The sequence below is a fragment of the Thermomyces dupontii genome (genome assembly GCF_041956625.1).
Source record: "Thermomyces dupontii strain NRRL 2155 unplaced genomic scaffold VTN31scaffold_1, whole genome shotgun sequence".
NCBI classification, from domain to species: Eukaryota; Fungi; Ascomycota; class Eurotiomycetes; order Eurotiales; family Trichocomaceae; genus Thermomyces; species Thermomyces dupontii.
In genome coordinates, this window is record NW_027192307.1 from 4,160,408 (window position 1) to 4,179,655 (window position 19,248).

A 19,248-nucleotide genomic window follows, 5' to 3' on the forward strand; every position below is an offset into this window, starting at 1 on the left:
GTGTACCAATCCCACAAAGATTGTGGTGAACATGCATCCATGCAACGTACTCAAGCAAGCCAGAACCATATCCGCTCTGCACAAGTTAGAAGAGCCAGATCGCGCAGTTAGGAGACGAAAATACGTACCCAAAAAATTCCTGGGCTTGACTTCCTCCCAGGTGTGTTCCAGCCGATCAGCTTCCTCCTTGCCAGAGAAGAAGTCCATTTCGTCGAGGCGAACAAATTTTGTTTTCTTCACAAACTTATATCCAAGGAACAAGGATGCGAAGATTGGGATATTGATGTACGGTGGAATGAAGCTCTTGGCACTGAACTTTCCAGGGAAGAAGCAATCGAAGCCATTGAAGAAAGCCACCGTAGAGGAGAAGATGATCGCAAACCAAGCGAGATACGGCTGAAAGGGAGCCCGGAAAGGCAAGGAGTTGCGCGGAATGCCTTGATGTTTCATCCCCTGGTAGAAACGGACGTAGGTGATGCAGATGGATGTCCAGACGATCAGTGTGCTAACTGAGCTGAGATTGCTGATCCAGAAAAAGACTTCAGCTGAACTGTTGTTGACGTTCAGATAGACCAGACAGCTGAGTGCAGTGGTGACTGCGACGCAAGCATACGGCACACCCCATTTCTCGTAGCGGAGGAACCGAGGGGCTTTGCCGTCCAGGGCTGTCGAGTACAAAACTCGTGTTGAGGCGTAGAAAAACGAGTTTCCGGCCGAAAAAGCGGAGCTCAGCACAATGGCGTTGATGATCGACGGCAACACTTTGATACCTCCGTTGACCATTGCGATGACGAACGGACTTTGGGCCACACCCGGAGCGTTTTCCGCGAGAGCGTTGAGTAGACGCGGATCTTTACCCGAGACGCACATCCCCACGAAGAAGATCGCGAGGACATAGAAGATAGCAATTCGCCAGAACACTCGGCGCACGGCCTTCGGGATGTTCCTCCTTGGATTCTCCGTCTCACCGGCCGCCACAACGACCATCTCACTGCCGCCATACGCAAAGGTGGCATTGATGAACACCTTGAAGAAGGCGAGAAAGCGTCCCAAATCTCCCGTTTTCAGGTACTCCAGCATTGGCCCGGGATCTTTCCAGTAACGAAATCCAATCCGATCATGACTCGGAGCACCTCCAAGAGTCGTAATGAACATGAGAATGATCAGACCGACGATGGTAGTCAACTTGATCGCACCAAACACGAACTCCGTTTCACCGTAGATCTTGACGGGAAAGAGGTTGATTGCAACCATTGCCACAAACAGGATGGTGATCCAGACGGTGGTCGGGACACTATTTGGCCAGTAGTCGATGATCATGGCAGACACGCTAATCTCAATGGGCACTCCAATGGCGAACTGGTACCAGTAGTTCCAACCCAGGGTGAAACCCAGCGCCGGATCCAAGAATCGGGCGGCGTACACAGGTACCGCACCGGGAAGCGGAAGCCACGTAGCCATCTCGCCCATACTATTGATCACGGCATAGAGGTTGAAGCCGGTGATCAAGTAGGCCAAAACCGCTGACAATGGTCCTGCAAGAGACAGAACTTGGCCACTGCCCACAAATAGGCCTGTGCCAATGGCCCCGGAGAGGGCTAGAAATTGCACGTGACGCGCCTTGAGTCGTCGCTGTAAGGTGCCCACGGTGGGCGGCGATTCCTGTATGGCCGCTTTCTCGTCCACCTCATAGTTGGGAGTCCTGACCGTATCTCTGATATTCGCTTCTACGTCTTTGGACGTCATTGCTGCCGACGAGAATGAGAAGTGAGATCAGATTGAAAACAAGACATGTGCTGGTTGGAGGTTGAAAATTCAACCAGCATGGTGCACCGATGATGCTTTATGTACGGACCCTCAGCGAACCCGATGCTGGTCGGAAATTGTTGCTCCAGTTGCCTGGGACTGGCGGCCTCCATGGCGCCTGGGTTGATAAGACGGAGGTATGGAGCAACCCTACAGTATTCCGTGCGAGTCGCTCATTTCTAGCTTCGGTCTCCTCGAACTGCTTGATAAGGATTAAGGCCTGGCTTTTGGCCTTAATTGATTCCGATACCGTACCATTGGGGTACGGACTATACGGAGCATACGGCCAATCACGAGCCAGAGCGGAAAGGATAAGCTGGAACAAGCAAATTGAAGCAATATGCTGAGCCATCCTATTGGGCCGCTGAGCGCCAAGATTTCAGAGCTGACTTTCTATTCTTGCCATTTTCAATACGGAACGAATTCAAATGATCCCTATTGATAGTACTTAGAATCGCAACTCGAAATTCGCAATTCATAGCAAGTTCGAGTTTGAACAAGAACTATTGCGGCCGCTGCTCAGTAGAGCGCTGTCAGTACGAGCTTGGGCGTGTTGACAAACCAACCCTTAGTTCATCTGCCGATAACTAGTAGGTATCGGCATTATCTTTGGCGGATCCAGGCGCTCTCCTTCTCCTTCTCCCCCGCATTCTATCTCACACTGACCCGCAAGTCATACTCCGTATACTCCGTACCCAACCGTCGCAATTGCAGTATATACGAGGATTATCAATATGCCAATCAGTCTTAGCGCTAATTAGTGCTACTTCCTGGATAAGGACGATGCAACGTCATGAGTGACTCATGACTCACGTCGGACATAACGCCGACAATCAATTTATTACAGTTCATTCGCAGCTCCAAGACTCCAGGGTCAGATCGTCGATCTCGGCTTGGCTTGGTGATTGAGCTTGATGATTGCTGCTACTGCTGTGTCAACTGCCCGTCGCCAGCATGAGTACACAGGTGAACACGAAAACGCCCTTTGGGCGTGAGATGCGACAAAAGCATTTCGCTCTGGATCCAACCTATCGACCACTCAACCATGGTAATTCCTGCGTTCAAATATCGAAGAAGGCGCGGAAAGCTTAGATCCTCTCTACAGGCTCTTTCGGCACGTACCCTCTCGAAGTGAAAACTGCTTTCAGACGCTACCAGGAAGAGAATGAGAGCCGACCTGATTATTTCTTCTACCGTACTCGTCCCAGGCGCGTCAATGAGGCGCGGCAGGCGGTGGCCTCCTTATTGCACGCGGATGTCAGGGACTGCGTTTTCGTCAAGAATGCAACCACGGGTGTCAATATAGTTCTACGAAACCTTCAGTATGAACCCGGAGACGTCGTCATATATTTCGCCACCGTTTACGGGGCAGTGCTGAAAACACTGCTGTCTCTGCAAGAAACCACTCCGCTACAGACGCGGAAAGTTGAGTATGCACTACCATTAACGCATGATGAAATTGTTCAACGGTTCTTGGAGGTGGCGAACAAGGCTAGGGCCGAGGGGCTGAAAGTCCGCGCGGCTGTTTTCGACACCATCGTTTCTGTACCGGGCGTTCGATTTCCATTTGAGAAGTTGACCCGGGCTTGCAAGGATGAGGGAATCCTCAGTGTAATTGATGGGGCCCATGGTGTCGGTCAGATCCCAATCAACTTGAGTGACTTGGACCCAGATTTCTTCGTCAGCAACTGTCACAAGTACGCACTCCCCAGGAGGCACGAAGGTGATCTTATTGCCCGCAGTGATTGAACTAACTGCTCCAAGATGGTTGTACACGCCACGAGGCTGTGCCGTGTTTTACGTTGCCAAGCGCAACCAGCACCTGATCAAGACCAGCTTTCCCACATCCCATGGGTACATTGTCCCCGAGGACCGAGCCAATCCCCCCGTCCCCGGTGGGAAAACACCTTTTGAACACTTGTTCGATTTCGTTGGGACAAATGACGACTCGCCTTATATGTGCATCCCGGAGGCGTTGAAGTTCCGCAATGAGATCTGCGGAGGCGAGGACGCCATCATGGACTACTGCCAGCGGATCGCACATGAAGGCGCAGAGGTCGTCGCACGGATTCTCGGAACTGAGGTCATGCGAGAGCCAGGTGTGTCCGATCTGAAGCAAAGCGATCTTTGCCGGTGCGCAATGATCAATGTCCGGACGCCGCTTGCCGTCGCCAACGATACCACCGTCAGCCCGCATGTCCCTGACCCATCGACGTCGCCCTATCAAGCCATAGATCGGAAGGACGTACGTAAGGTACAGGACTGGCTGCAGAGTCAATTGCTCGACCAATATAACGCCTTCGCCAAATTTGATCCCCAGAGTGGATGGATGTGGATCCGACTGAGCGGACAGATTTATCTCGAACTTGAAGATTTCGAATGGTTTGGAAACGTGGCCAAATCGTTGTGCGAAAGGGCCGGCAAAGGCGAGTGGTTGTCTTCCGAGAAAGATATATCGACTTTTTGAGGGAGATGTACTTGCCTCTCTAAGAATCCTCTCGATGCGCCGTTGTGCTCTGGTTCTTGACATGTCGACTAGCAAAGACTAGAGTCTACACATCCAATGTGCTGATGATTAGAATAGTCTATGTCAGGTTTCTTTTCATTACTGCATTGAATTCTTTACACAACATGGCAGACGATTCAAGGGGGTATCAAAACGAAAGCGTACAGGAACCATAATTGCTGTATGCCTCCTGCATTCGGGACCTTCATGCCGTTGCCAGCCACAGATCTTCTCATAACAAAGATATGACAAACCGTCTCGACCAACGGAGATCGATGTTTACAGTTCATGCAAATTTGCGGTGTATCACTTCAGGGTCCTCGTGCCATTCGTCCGCGCTAACCCACATCTATTTTAAGAATCAATCATCAGCCCAAATCCACAAACATTTGTACATCCTGCATAGAGCTACGATAACGTACCTTTCGGAAAGTGCTCAGCCCAGCAAGGATGCCACCACCAATCCAGGTTGTATATTTTCGTTCCGCCGGCGCGGAGATCCGGATCTTCATGTCCTCAACTGCCAACCGCTTGATTTCACGCATTAATCGGTCGGGGAAATTCTTGCAAAGGGTTGTACCACCGGACAGGACAATGTTGAGGTAGAGGGCTTTACGGAGATCGAGATCGGTTCGCATAATGGCATCCTGCACGATTTGGTGCACGCCAGGGTACTCGAGGCCGATGATCTCGGGATCGAATAGAATCTCCGGCGCGCGGAAACGTTCTTGACCAATCTACTTGCCGTTAATATCCTCTGAGATCTGACGCACTTCGCTTCCCATACCTTGATCTTGTGCCCGTCGGGAAGAACATAGTCTATCGTCTTGGATTCTGACTTGTGATAGCTGTTGATCCACTCTTTTTCCTCCCGCTTCGGGTCTAACGAGACGTAACATGCTTTCTCTTTGATCATTCGCACAACTTCTTTCTCCGCGCTAGTATGCAGAACATAGCCGTTCTTCCTCAAGAGCAATTGCAATTGTTCCGTCACATCTCTGCCGGCGACATCTATCCGCCTGATACTGTTTGGCACAGCAAAACCCTCGTAAACAGGAACCGCATGTGAGACGCCGTCACCGGAATCCAACACGACACCTGTTGTTCGGCCGGATGCGTAGAGGGAGAGCACGGCTTGGATCGACATGTAGAGGGCGGGGATGTTGAAGGTCTCGAACATGATCTGCGCTGCGATATCCCTGTTCTTGCGCGGGTTGAGCGGCGGCTCCGTCAGGAGCACCGGATGATCCTCGGGGAGGGTCTTCAGTTCGCTCTCGTACACGTGGTGCCAGATTTTCTCCATATCGTCCCAGTCCGTTACCACGCCGTGTTCGAGAGGGTAGCGGATCTTGAGCAACCCGCGCAGCTCCTGTGCCTTTTGTCCAATAAACACGTCGCCTTCTAACCCCCCGGCCATCACGCGGGGGTGTTTTGGTCGCCCGACGAAGGACGGGAAGTAGCAGGACGGGATTTCTTCGCCTGCGAACCCGGCTCGAATTGTGCCACTCCCATTGTCTATGACGATAGGGACATTGTGCAGACTTGATTCGGCCATGGCTGCTTTGTACCTGTGGAAGGAAAGGAATGCGAAATGTGGCTACCGAAATACGCGCAAAACGTGTCAACAACACAATCGCCGCAACGTAGAGAGGAAAATGGGCGGTGAAGAACAACAAAAAGGAAAAAAAAAAACAAATCGCAGAAATTATCAAGACCCGAGACAAGCCATTTACGCGTGACAGAGGTGCGAGACCTGAATTCCGCGAGGATGAAGTGCCCCTGTTCGGCCCAAGTCAACAAACCAAAGAGAGCTTGGGCCAACCAGAACAACTTTTTCCCCAGCGATCTCAGAACGTCTTCAAAAAGTCTGCATCGATTGTACAAAAATAATGTACCTACAAAAGCTTACGTTCTCGCCCAAACAATCCTGATTTATTTGGAATTTTTGTCTTATTCCTTTAGGAAGGACAACTCCGTACTTTCATTGAGTCTCCCAAATTGACGCAGCAAATCCCACGTACCGCGGTCCACTAGTCGACAAATCCCATTTCGTCCGCCATTACCCCTGCAAGTCCATGCTTATACTGATCGGCGTGGCTGTTGACTGGTGGCCATTGGCGTAATCGCTGTCGAAGATCCTCGGCTTGTGAGACTGCATCTGCAATGGTACTGTTCCTGCGTTAGAGATGTTCATTGCCCAAGAGGACTCACTGCACGGACTCTGGCTTGCTAGCAACCACATAACCGTGCCTCGATAACTCCCTGGCAAGCTCACGCTGGTGATTATCCTGCAGCTCGGGATTTGGAACGACAACTAACGGAACACCAATTCGTAACGCTTCCATTATAGACCCGGACCCTGCGGTGTGTGGCCATCAGTTTCGGAGAACTAGTACCTTAGCTATGGGAGCGGAGCAGATGTCTACCGGCGTGGCTCATAATCATGCCTTCCACAGTATTCGACTTAGAGTCGGCTCGAGTCAACATCATCTCCTTTTGTAGGCCTTCCTTGAAATCGAATCCATGGATACGAAGGCCGCAACCCCCAGAGCTTCCCACGGGGTGCTCCTGGATGAATCGATCATATATTGCTTTGCCCTCTTTGCCATATTGCACAAACAAATCTGTATAGCCATGTTTACTAAGGGCCTCGAGAAACGGCAGGTCGAATACATGAGTGAGCAGAGCGTTGAAGGGAGCGGTGGCCCCAATGGTGACGAAGCACACCTTCCGTGACTGTGCTTCAGCCATGATTCGAACGAGCACGTAATCTTCTGGAGGAATGAAACCCTCCTATCTGAACCGTTCAATGTTGAGGCAGAAGCAACTTCTCAAGCCATTTTTGCGGCTATGCAATGTGGAACTTGAGGAGAGAGAGCATTGATCCATAGTAGACTACTCGGTACGGAGTACACGTGAACAGAATCACGTGGCAGGATAAGAAGAATACAAACCCTAACCCTGATGTGCAGTGGACCAAAAGCACGTGACTTGGTAGGGTACGCTAGTTCGCGCTAACGAAATTCGGTTAGCGGCATTCTCAGCAACATCGCGTTCAAAAGTTGCAGCTCAGAGCATGAAAGACAGGATCATCAGAGCAAACCAGCAATGGCTAGCACAACAAGGGCATTGAGCCGTGCGGCTCTTCTTCTATGCCGGCGACCTCCAAGAGGTCGCCCGCCAATTGCTTTCCGTCAACAGAATCCGGCAATGCGACAGTCGCGGCCCTTCTCTGCCTCGTCCATCAATCGCCTGCCGGAAGATCCTCCCGTTCCCCCGGAGCCGAAGGACCTCACACCAGAAGACATTGAGGAGTTGCCGGAGTACTCTCCTGACAATTTTACGCCCGAGGAAAAGCGAATGTACGAAATGATGTCGCCAGAGGAGCGCGCTCTGTTTGACGAAGAGAACCGGCGATTCGTTGCGATGTTCAACGATCCAAAAGAAAGAGCGGCGGACTTTCAAGAAATTGAACAAAGTGCGGCCATCATCGAAAGAGAAGAGCCCATGCGATTTGAGGACGTCAAGGAGAAGAACCCAGGTTTCTGGGCGGAGGACGAACCTGACGAGTTGGGCATTGTAGAGGACGGAGATGAGGAATTCAACGACGATGAAATTACATCCATGGCGCATGCAGAACTCGAACTGCACCGTGAAATTCGAGAATACATGCGCATTGCTGCGTGGGACATGCCTTTGCTCAGCAGTATGTACCCACCGGGTTTCCTTCTGAAATAGATTGAAGCGCATTGCTAACTGAGATTTGCAGAATTGGCCAAGCCGTTCTCATTACCGTCCGAGTCGCAGCTCCTCCGCTTCCGATACACGACGTATATGGGCGAACAACACCCGGCTGAAAACAAGGTCGTGGTCGAACTCTCATCAAAAGATCTCGTTCCCAAGTACCTCACAGAAGACCAGCGACAGACTTTTCTGAAGCTGGTAGGACCGCGTTACAACCCCGACACTGATATCGTTCGCATGTCATCGGAAAAGTTCAGTAGTCGAGCCGAGAACAAGCGCTACCTCGGTGACCTGGTGAACAACCTCATCAAAGCAGCCAAGGAGGGCGATTCCTTCGCCGACATCCCTCTGGATCTGCGCCACCACAAACCAAAGCAGCGCATTGAATTCCCCGAGTCCTGGAAGATGACAGAGGAACGGCGCAGGCAGCTGCAAGCGGAAAGGGAAGCACGAAAACGAGCGCAGGAGCACGCCACCATCGTTGATGGCAAGGAAGTGCTCGAGCATGCAATCCGTACCATTCCTTCATTGACCCAGATGCCACTCCTTGGGGGTGCCGAGAAGGCTGCGGCCAAGGTGGCTGTCGGTGCCAAGAAAGGCCAGGCCCAGAAATTGAGAAGACTGTGATCACTGGTTCACGATCCACAACGGGATTGTATTGTGCAATATTATCCAACTTCCTGTACTATAACAACTAGATGTTTCAATTCTAGTCTGGTTTCATGAGCGCCTCGTGTTCATGTTAATGCTATCTTCTTGCTGACGTCGAGTCCACCTAATAGCTGCAATACTGCAGGCATTCTTCGGATAGTATCAGCCTGGCTGAAAAACATGTCGTATTATCACTGTCCCGAAACAGCCCAGAGGAGCGACATGGGAGAAATCATCATATTCATACATCATGTAAAAGAAATTGTGAGAGATATCGCAGTCGTGCAAAAGGTCGTCAGGATCGAAGCAAAACACGGACAAATCATTGAACCACAAGATGACGAGAAGACGAATGGGAAAAGTGTGAAAAAGAAAGTCTGGCCATCAGTTTTTATGTTCATGTTCAACACGCATCTCTCCAGCCTCTAGGCAACCCATTCAGTTTCCGGATGGTGTTCAGGCTATTCTCCAGGAGATCGAGTGTATCGTCAGCATCCTCGTGGATTATGGTCTTTGTGACTTGCGAAGACCGAGCATCGATCAAAGATTTTCGCGCAAAAGGGGCCCGTGGGGCGCGAAATCCGAAATCGCTGCTAGGAGATGAGCCTGAAGAAAACGACGAGGAGGATGGCTGAGGGCTGTTGGTCGTACCGGACGAGAAGCTCCCCGTCAGTCTCCTTCCACTAGCAGCTTCCGAATGTCGATACCTGAACACGTACTCCGCTTGTCCATGGCGCTCCAGATCGAAAGGGCCAAGCTCCGGCCGGCGGTGGTGATGCGTTGTGACAGCGGCCGTGTTCTGGGGTGCCTGGTGACGAAAGGCCGCGAGGTTGTCGTTTTGTTGGAATGTCAGCGAGGAGTTCGGACTCAGCGTCGTTCCGTTTTCAAGGCTGCCGTTCGGAAGACGGTCGTGCTCTGGTATCTTTCCCTGACGCCTCTCACAGGTTACTGGATTTCTCCAGTCCTGTTGGATGTTGGCAATGTTGTTGCGGTTCTGACTACCTTGACGAAGACTTGGTACGTCGAACTTTTCTCTGTACCACGCCGGAATGTCCCTCAGGCCTATGCGTTCGAGCGTCTCCAAGTCCAGTGGCATGATGTGTTTGTAACGACATCCTTCGGCTGAATTAGACGGACCTTTCGTATGGTCGCCATGAGTCTGAAGCCTCTTACCCTGTTGCTCGAAGTCGCATTCTCCGTTGCGAATCCAGTAGGAGCAGAACTCTTTGTCAGGTTTGCCGGCTCTGTCCTCTCTAGACTGTTTCTTATTTCATGCCTCTCTGGTTAGTAAAGTTTGTTGTGGTAATCGAAACGGACACCGAGTCTCTCACCTTCTTGTTCTTAGAGAAATTGTTGTCTTTTCCAGCGCGCCCGTTGGCCACCGATTGCAATGTGTTATCTTGATTGTCAACTATGTAGAAGCTGTCTGGAGGCCTGACAGTCCCGAGACTGAGCATGCCAGCCGTGTCAGCAGGTGATAAATTGCGAGGAACACCACGGATGGTTATGTTCTCTGGGAGCTCGTCCAACGCGATAAGAGGGACGATAGTCCCATCGGGTCGAGATACAAAAAACTGGGGCTTCGGATGGGACGCCATATCTGTGTTGACGATTAGTATTGGTAAGAAAGGGCTTGGGCGTTGAATAAATCAATGGAATTGGTGGGTGAGGATCAGTACGAAGGTGGTCTTCGACAATGGTCAGAAGGCCGCAAATGAATGTTTGCATAGAGAAGGGATCCCGAGCCTCTACCTTGTGGAATGTAAAGCTGCAATTGAGCAGATATTAATACATGAGAAAGAAGGTAATGTTTAGTTGAAATCATATAGATGACGTGTATCCAAGGGAAGAAAGCACTGCAAGAGGGAGTTTCCTGAAACTAGACGCACGAGCAATCGACACAGATGAAAGCTTGGTGTGTGGAAGTCAAAGCAGAAATTGACAAAGCGGGAATTATAGCAAGAGATAGCAAAGAACTAGGTCGGCAAGCTTATGTCCCCGGCCCCAAGGATGCTTGCTGCATGTAATCAGATTTGTATCCTGGGCTGGGACCGAAATGATACAGGTTCTTGAACGGCAATCAACCACTTCAGGATTGCCCTATCTAGAACTGCCATTATCATAGTACAGACAGTCAACAATCTTTTGACTGATCAAGAGAATGTCTGTTTGTCTTGGGAGGTAGCAGCTATAGAGTTTGTAAATCCATTTGTCCAAGAAAACGATTCAGAGGGTGGCTGCACAATGGGACGGACAATGGACCAACGCCAGACAAGATAAGTCAACTGTTTTCTGCAATCATCAACTATGATCAACGAACTTGCAGAAGATGACTTTTCCTACGGGGAACCTTTCGGTAATGCGTGGCTTCGTACTCATGCGTTGTGCCTGCTTGACCATGACCATCAGCTGCATGCATGCCAATCTGTCATGCGCCCGGCGGGCAGCCTGACTGGAGGGCGATATGCAAATTTTACCGTTACCTTGTGAGACTCTTACGTTTCAATGTTTCTTAGTTTTTGCTTGATTCTTGTTGAAAAGTAGATCCTCCTATATCCAAGACTCGATGTTTTGGACATAGGGCATATAAAGTCATGTGACTGGGATCCATATGTTACTGCTAGTTGAACGGATTGCCGTGCAGCCTTCGCTATTGATAATTCCAGATTTCTAAACCCATGCTCTCCCAGCTTATCTGCCGACAGTTGATTAAAATTTAAATTCTGTCAGGTCGTGCTCCTAGAGCTGGGCTGGTGAATTCACAGTCAGAAAGTGGATTGCCTAAAGGAAAGGCGTAGGAGGCTGAGCTTAGGGGAAAACCAGAGAACCCCTGCGTCTACGGAGGCGATGAGTTCTCAGTTTCTTGGAACTTTGGAAGCGGTGGAACAGGTCAACAGGGTCAACGGTAGGCTCACACTCAGTCAGCCCGTCAGTTCGGAATCACTACTCCGTACATGTAGACGTCTTGTATGGAGTGCTTATCAAATGAATAGTACAGTACTACGAGGTCGGGGTATCCATTATGATTTATCAACTGCCTTTACTCCGCAGTGAAGTTGCCGACCTTCCATAGTTCATCCGTAGGACCTCCAGGTAGGTAGTTATCAGATGAAATGATCCGGCCATTCCGAAGCCCACCAAGTTCAACGTTTGAGTCCAGAGTCCAACTTTTCAAGGCCTCTGTGGTCCGTTGTCACTTCAGTTACTTAATTCTCCAAAGCACGGTTTTGTACGGAGTACTCTGTACGCTCAATTGATTCACAAGACAAGTCACTGGCCAGTAAAAATTCCAGCATGTCTGTGGCCTAGTTTAGGAGTTGAGGTTGAAAGGAGCATGCCCGACTCCGTACTAGCCTATGCAATTCAACTTTGGGCTGGTTGATTGATTCTTGGCTTCGAGCCTCATGGCTCACTCAACTACTCAACAGTTTTTGCACAGCCTCTCGACGTGGCGACGCGCTTTGAGAATCTCGGACGTTTCCGTGAGGGTGCGTCCCCGAGTGAGTGTGGCACCGGTATTGGCTTACTTACCCATCCGACCTCGATTTCTCCGCCCTTGGAGCTGGGAACGGTGTTGGGTGTGCTAAGCCGCGATTCAAGAGTACCGACCACTCTCACCTTGCGATGCGCCTTGGCGCTCGTCGATGTGACGCCCTCAGTTGCTCAATTGGCCTGGATCCCCTGACACCTTCCACCCAGACACCGATCCAGGATATTGTGAGCGTTAAATCACAGATTTTTCAATGACTACTCCGTATGTACACAGGAACTCTAGAGCTACTCCATGCATGGATCAAAGATGGAGTCGAGTCCCAACCTCGTGGATAGGTAATACAATCGGTAGAAATCACACCCAAACACTCAAGCCTCCCACATGGGTATCACAAAACATTATCAAACTGTACAGTAACGTGCTTCATTTGATCCAAATAAAACCCTAAAAAAAAAAAAAAAAAAAAAAAAAAAAACGAAGCGCGAACCCTCGAAACCGACCGAGAACCGAACCATCGAGGTTGACGAGCAGATGCGGAGAAGCTGCTGGAAAGTTTTCGGCCAGCCTCCAGAATGACTGAACGTTTCGTTATGTAAAAGGCCGGAGGTTCAGTCTGCTCGGTCCGAGGTAAGTTCAGTCAAGGACTTGCGGAGGTAAGATCTGGCCTGTTCAACCAACCATGGAGGTTCTGTGCTTTCTTCCAAAGAGCGCAGCATCGCCTGGATTTGCGCTTCCGATCGCAGGTGAGGACAGGCACGCTGAGTGCCGAAATGTGCAATGCCGCAGAGGCCACAATGATCAACCCCTGCTTGCTTCAGTGGGCAGTACCCTACAGGATGCCGCTGGCTGCAAGCAGCACAGAGGGATTGGCGCCTGTGTTCGTCACTGCTCACGTTCCCGGATAGTTCAGTGGCCAGGTCGAGGCTCACACGTCGGGACGGACGGACTAGAAATGGGAAGGGGTCGGTCAGCTCGGCTGTTTGATAGCAACCGAAAGGGTTCATGTTTACCCTCAGCCTTTTCCACTGATGGCGCCTTGTTGTCCTCAATGGTACTCTCAGCAACATCATACTCGTCCACGATGTCGCTGTACTCATCCAGATCCTCGTCTTGATCAGGATCGTCGTCGTGAACAATGAATTCGGGATCGCTCTCAACCTTGCCTGGTTCTTCCCGCTTCGTCGGCGAGCTAAACTCTACGTTCGAGCTAGACCCTATGCCCTGGTGGAGCGCGTAGTTGACTGCATTCCTCTTTCTCTTTCCCCGACCGAATGCCTCTGACTGAAGTTCACTCTCGGTGGCAGCGGCTCGCTCTCGCTCCTGCAAAATCTTCTCCCATAGGTTCGTGCTTGGAGGTTGTGATGATTCAGAATCATCCAATCGATCTTCAAGAGCTCCGACATCATTTTTCCAGACCTTCGCGAAACTGAACTCAGACTCTGCTGAAGCATCCCTTCCTGCATCCGTGTCCTCAGCCTGGCTGCGGTCGAGAAGTTTGTCGACCGATTTTGAATCGTAATGAATGTCGCTTGTACGGCCACTGAACAAAGCTTCGGCGCCATGGCGCAGAATCGACTTGAGATCTACCGCCTCGACATCATCCGCGCGCATCTTCTCAATGAGCACATAATCAAGAGCCATTTTCTCCTTCCCAATCTGTACGATTTTCTCTTCCGCGCTCTGACTGGTCATAAACTGGAAAACGAGGACTTTCTGTTTCTGGCCAATACGGTGCACCCGAGACAGCGCTTGAATGTCTTGGTGGGGGTTGAAGTCGGGATCCAGGATAATGACAGTATCTGCAGTTGAGAGGTTGATGCCGACACCGCCGGATCTCGTGGACAGAAGGAATGCAAAGTAATCCGAATCGGGAGCATTGAATGCATCAATCATCTTCTGTTTTTCATGTGAATTCATCCTCCCATCGAAACGGCAATACAGCAGGCCAAGCCCGTCTAAGAAATCCTCGAGCAAATCCAACGTTTCTAGAAACTGGCTGAACAAGAGGACGCGATGGCCTTTCACCTTTAGCTTAGGCAACATCAGCTCCAAGAGCTGAAATTTCCCAGCGGCGTCGACCAGATTTCGGTGCGATGCAACGGGATCTGACATTTGCTCTTCAATCAAGGGACTGTAGACAAACGGATGACTTAGGCATTTTCGGAGTTGCATGAGAACGTTGTTCAGGCTGTATCGATCGGGCAGTTTCGAGGATCGATCTCGTTTTTTCAGGAAGATGGCCTTGATCAATTTGCTGTTCCTTGCAAGGATCGACTTGTAGAGCTTCTTTTGGAGAACTGTCATAGACACGGGTACGACAATGCGCGCCATTGGCGGCAAGAATGAAAGCACCTGCGCCTTTGTGCGGCGCAGAAAAAACGGCCGTATAAGGTCATGTAGCTTGAGGACGTTTTCCTTTGTTAGCGCTCCGAATTTCTCCTGCAGTTCAGATGCTCGCCTGGTCGGATCGATGAATTGGATCAGGTTGAAGAGTTCACGAATGTCGTTCTGGAGGGGAGTTCCGGTCAAAAGGACCTTGAAAGGGAAACTAATTCGAAAGAGGACCTCATAAATCTGTGTCTTGTCGTTCTTCAACCGTTGGCCTTCATCAACGACAAGTCCCGCCCACGGAACGGATGCTAAGACCCGCCGTGATTTATCGTCAAGGACCGCTTCGTAGGAAGTGATAAGGATGTGGCAGCGGAGATCGCTGGAGCCATTCGGAAACATCTCGTAGTCGTGAGCAATCTGGCGGGCCGTGGCACTGCCGTAGTAAGTTACCACTCTGAGCGACGGAACCCAATGTTTGATCTCACGACGCCAATTCAGACAAGTTGAGTTGGGCGCAACGATCAAGAACGGCCAACAACCATGGTCCTCAATCAGAGTAGCCAGGAAACAAATGGTTTGAATCGTTTTCCCTAGTCCCATTTCGTCCGCAAGGATGGCATTGCGCTCCCTGTACCACATGTAGTACAGCCAATTCATCCCATCCAACTGATACTCCATGATTTTGCCGCCGGTCACAGAGCTTGGCTGACTCCCCTTGACCAGAGTGGTCGTGAAGCTCTGAGCGCGGGCGGCGGAAAGACGCGATTCCAGAGATGAGGACTTTGGTACGCGGACGTAATCGCGCAACACCCAGTCCTCATAAGCACGTTTAAAGTCGGTCCATCGTTCCGGTTCATCCAGTGATGGCACCGTTTCCCAGACAGCGTCATCATAATCCAGACCTTTGTATTTGACGTACGCTTCCTTGACCTCTTTGACTCTTGCTATGTCGGCTTCTTTCGTCCGATTGGTTACGGGGCTCGAATATCGCACGTCAAACACGATATCGACTCGAAGATACTCCTCTGGGATCGCGTCTTTGGCTGTCATGTGTGGCTTCAACCTCTTCGGAGACCTGAGAAAGGACCTCCTCGTGGCTGGACTGACCGCGTAGACCCAAGAGCCGGGCATCCAAGTTGCTCGGAAGTAGGATTTGTGCTTCCATTTAACGAGGTACTCCTTTTCGGTTTCATTTAGGGCATCAGCAGTAAGTTCCGAGCGCAAGTAGTCGGAATTGACTGGCCGCCAGGCGATCAAGGTTTCAACCTCTTCGTGAGCGGCCAAACAGGTCGGACACATCCATCTCTGGCAGTATTCATCGGCCCGTATCTCCGATAATTCGGACTGGGACAGAACCGTCGCGTCCTCATCACTTCTGGGTGGTAAATGATAGAAATGATAGGCTCGGACGCAGCGGACGCAGCGGAAAAGGATGTTGTCGACGTTATCGATCAGGCTATCATCGACCTCCGTGATCGGATCGACGCCGCCATTTTGCTCTCGTTGTTTCTGTTCCTGTCGAGCACTTAGGCGCTCATGAAGTGGTTTTGACAATGCACCTTTCGAGCCACACTGTGTACAGCAACCCAGATGCGGTGCTGTGGGGTCTTTTCTCCGTTTGACACCGAGACATCTGCAGCACTGGAGAACGAATTTGTTATGGTCGACCTTCGTAACAAGGTGTTCGCGAGCCGGCCGCGGGCGCAGACAGATTCTGTGGAAAGCGTTCGTGCAGCCTTGACAAAAGACCAGAGGCCCTTTCGTTTGATCATCCCCAATCCCCGCACAGGATTCGCAGACGTTTCGGTGACGCTTCCGGAATGGGTCACTAAAAGGAACAGCTTCGAAATGCTCTATCACACCCTGATATCTGGGCTCCTTTGGCTTGGCGTCATCCTCGGATTCAAATTTTTCTCGAAGATTTTGTCTGAGCAATTTCTTGTCCCGAGCCGAGGCCCGAAGTGTTCTTGCAGTGTACAGATACCGATCACTGGCTCTATTTTGACCTCTGAGGAGTCGAGACGACCTGCGTACGACAGACTTCTGACCCGGTGTACGAGAGCTGATTACGTAGGATGTCCCCATGCCATCGCTGGAGGCGTCATTATCCTCCAACCTCTCAGCATACAACTGAGCCTCCATTCGACGGATTCGCTTTGATCGCCTCGGCCGAATGTCCAAGTCGGAGCTATATATCGAGACATCGCTGCCATCGTCCGTTGTTGTGGACGCTCGAAACTCTACATCTGAAGCGACTGAATCATCGTTGTAGGAAGACGAAGGTCGTAGCAATGATCTCCTTGCGGGTGTTTTCCGGATGACATTGTCACTCTCATCACCGCCCGCGGAATCCGAATCAGTCGAGTCTAGAAAGTCATATGTTTGCCGCGTGCGCTTTAGGCCTCTCTTGTGCCCGTTCTGATTGAACGTCCGGAGGGCTTCCGGGCCATTTTCAAGTGACACGATGTGCGACCGCGAACGCTAGAGACAATGGCAAGTTAGTTGACGATGTGGTGATGTTGTCCCATGCTCCATGATTTACTCACCCACTCCTTCTCTCCACTCTCTAGATGAACTTGATAGAGCACACCAGCGGCAGTGTGCTTCTTGTCCAGGATTTTTTGAACAATTGAATGACCCGGTAAAAGCTCGTACTCATCCTCGTCGTCTGGTAAGGGAGGCACCTCGACCGCGACAGCTCTGAGTTCGTGCCTCGCCGGGGAGCTCTCAGCAGAATGAAGTTGCAGCGGAGTGAAGGACTGCGTTTCCGCGCATCTGTCCGACGCACAATGAGACTCTTCTTGTGATTCGGTCGGAGTTTCTTGCGTCGCTGAATTCTCAGCCAGATACTGCCTTAGCTGATCTGCGACAAATGCGTCGGCGTTCAGGGACTCATGTGACTCCGTCGCATCCGACATTTCCGCCTCCAGAATTCAATTCACAGATGTTTACATGAGCCATTCAGTGTCAGCAAGTATGAGCGATTGACCTCCAAGCCCTGTGGAAGCTCTCAGGTAACTTTTACCAACCGTTTCTCCGTTCTCGGCGCGAGTCCCGAGAAGACCCGCGTGTAGCGCGGAATATCTTCGGCCCGAGGGCAGTGGTTCGATAAGATAAGGAGCTCTGGCTTATCGTTATCAGTTTTCTTTTTCCTCGTCGCAAAGTTCGAGTGAGACGAGAGTCTTGACAGTGCATGGATTTCTGCATTCAGCGCGCCACAGCAGTTGTTCCGTCACAATGTCTTTTTTGTTATGTCGCTCGCTCCCAGTATGCATTCGCAGCTCTCCAAAACTAGTCGCCGACAGTTCAGTCGCCGTTCCCAGCCTCCGGCATGCCTCCCTAACTTCGGCAATCGATCAAGGAATTCGAAAATCTCGAGCAGCTGAATCGTCATCGTCATCGCGAAGAGAGAACTCGACAAGCCACTCAGTCGAGAATGAGTCTGATGTAGCAGACAACTCAGCACTCGACAACTTCTCCCGACCTGGGAGATTTCGAGGACTCCCACGGTCGCTTCAGCGCGATACCACGCCCAGAGAGAATAAAGAGCCCGAAAAGAAACGACCCCCGAAAAGAAAGCCGGGGCGACATCATAAGTACAGTGACGAAGTGCCGGAGCGTATCAGGAAACATGTCAAGCCGCCAACCTCTATCCCCTACACGACGCCTGCCTCGGAATTCATATACGGTACCTCCGCCGTCGAGGCGGCCCTGCGATGCACGCGCCGCAAGCTTTATAAGCTCTACATCTATCAAGCAGAAGGGGAAAAATTGAGTTTGGAAAAGAGCCTGGTGCGAAAACTGGCATTGACAAAAAACATCATGGTCAAAATGGCCCATGCAGAATGGTCTCAAATGTTGGATAAGATGAGTGCAGGGCGGCCTCATAACGGCTGTATTTTGGAGGCATCCCCTCTGCCTAAGTTACCTATAACGGCCCTCGAACCCGTCCAATCTATCTCAGACAACCATTTCCGCGTGGCACTGGATAAACAAACCCAGGAGGAAGCCGAGATCAACGGCACCGACCCAAACATCACGCTCGCGCCGCGTACGGACGATCGCTATCCATTCCTTCTTCTCGTCGACGGGATCCTCGACCCGGGCAACCTTGGCGCCGTCATCCGATCCGCCTATTACCTGGGCGTCGATGCGATCATCCTGACGGGAAGGAACTCCGCGCCCCTATCCCCGGTTACGATCAAAGCCTCCGGCGGCGCCGCAGAAAACATTCCCATCCTACGAGCTAATAACGACGTAGGATTCGTTCGCCGCTCGCGGGCCAACGGCTGGCGCTTCTACGCCGCAGACGTGCCCAACAACCTCACGGATGCGTCATTGGAGGGCCCCGAGGCTGGCGCCGGGTCGCGGCTCGTCCGCAATTCCCCCACCGTGCTCATGCTCGGCAGCGAGTCCACCGGCTTGATTCCTCGGCTGCGGGCACAGGCTGATGGTATCCTGTCCATCCCCGGCGCGCGCATTCGTCCAGAGTTGGGTATCAATGATCCCGCGCGGGTAGATAGTCTGAATGTCAGTGTTGCGGCGGCGCTGTTGATCGATCGCGTCCTGCGCGTCCCGCTTTACGTCTCTGAACTCACTCCCAAACTAGCGGACTCGGCTTCACAGTCGACACTAACGGAGAAGGCCGAGTCGGAGGTGCAGGCGCCGTCTTTTGATTTCCAATAGGATTGATGGACGATTCGCGAAATCGCCCTCA

General features: G+C 51.3%; 8 protein-coding genes across 8 annotated transcripts; 3 read left to right on the top strand and 5 right to left on the bottom strand.

The window, feature by feature from the left end:
* Positions 1–50: 50 nt before the first annotated feature.
* VTN31DRAFT_1578 (uncharacterized protein) lies at positions 51–1,746 on the bottom strand (the record flags this gene model as incomplete). Its single annotated transcript, XM_069401650.1, has 2 exons — positions 51–76; positions 129–1,746. The coding sequence occupies 2 exons, from the start codon at positions 1,744–1,746 to the stop codon at positions 51–53; spliced, it is 1,644 nt and encodes a 547-aa protein (XP_069264434.1).
* Positions 1,747–2,802: 1,056 nt separating this feature from the next.
* VTN31DRAFT_1579 (uncharacterized protein) lies at positions 2,803–4,273 on the top strand (the record flags this gene model as incomplete). Its single annotated transcript, XM_069401651.1, has 3 exons — positions 2,803–2,854; positions 2,912–3,503; positions 3,571–4,273. 3 exons carry the CDS (start codon positions 2,803–2,805, stop codon positions 4,271–4,273), a joined length of 1,347 nt encoding a protein of 448 aa, XP_069264435.1.
* Positions 4,274–4,598: 325 nt separating this feature from the next.
* VTN31DRAFT_1580 (uncharacterized protein) lies at positions 4,599–5,867 on the bottom strand (the record flags this gene model as incomplete). Its single annotated transcript, XM_069401653.1, has 3 exons — positions 4,599–4,661; positions 4,735–5,049; positions 5,100–5,867. 3 exons carry the CDS (start codon positions 5,865–5,867, stop codon positions 4,599–4,601), a joined length of 1,146 nt encoding a protein of 381 aa, XP_069264436.1.
* Positions 5,868–6,342: 475 nt separating this feature from the next.
* VTN31DRAFT_1581 (uncharacterized protein) lies at positions 6,343–7,063 on the bottom strand (the record flags this gene model as incomplete). The annotated part of the gene is made up of 3 exons (XM_069401654.1): positions 6,343–6,481; positions 6,533–6,671; positions 6,739–7,063. 3 exons carry the CDS (start codon positions 7,061–7,063, stop codon positions 6,343–6,345), a joined length of 603 nt encoding a protein of 200 aa, XP_069264437.1.
* A 357-nt stretch (positions 7,064–7,420) lies between these two features.
* On the top strand, positions 7,421–8,683 carry VTN31DRAFT_1582 (mitochondrial 37S ribosomal protein mS35; the record flags this gene model as incomplete). The annotated part of the gene is made up of 2 exons (XM_069401655.1): positions 7,421–8,018; positions 8,082–8,683. The coding sequence occupies 2 exons, from the start codon at positions 7,421–7,423 to the stop codon at positions 8,681–8,683; spliced, it is 1,200 nt and encodes a 399-aa protein (XP_069264438.1).
* A 427-nt stretch (positions 8,684–9,110) lies between these two features.
* Positions 9,111–9,803, bottom strand: VTN31DRAFT_1583 (uncharacterized protein; the record flags this gene model as incomplete). Its single annotated transcript, XM_069401656.1, has 1 exon — positions 9,111–9,803. The coding sequence occupies one exon, from the start codon at positions 9,801–9,803 to the stop codon at positions 9,111–9,113; it is 693 nt and encodes a 230-aa protein (XP_069264439.1).
* Positions 9,804–12,808: 3,005 nt separating this feature from the next.
* VTN31DRAFT_1584 (uncharacterized protein) lies at positions 12,809–17,449 on the bottom strand (the record flags this gene model as incomplete). Its single annotated transcript, XM_069401657.1, has 3 exons — positions 12,809–13,146; positions 13,211–17,012; positions 17,078–17,449. The coding sequence occupies 3 exons, from the start codon at positions 17,447–17,449 to the stop codon at positions 12,809–12,811; spliced, it is 4,512 nt and encodes a 1,503-aa protein (XP_069264440.1).
* Positions 17,450–17,768: 319 nt separating this feature from the next.
* Positions 17,769–19,217, top strand: VTN31DRAFT_1585 (uncharacterized protein; the record flags this gene model as incomplete). The annotated part of the gene is made up of 1 exon (XM_069401658.1): positions 17,769–19,217. One exon carries the CDS (start codon positions 17,769–17,771, stop codon positions 19,215–19,217), a length of 1,449 nt encoding a protein of 482 aa, XP_069264441.1.
* Between the last annotated feature and the right edge of the window lie 31 nt (positions 19,218–19,248).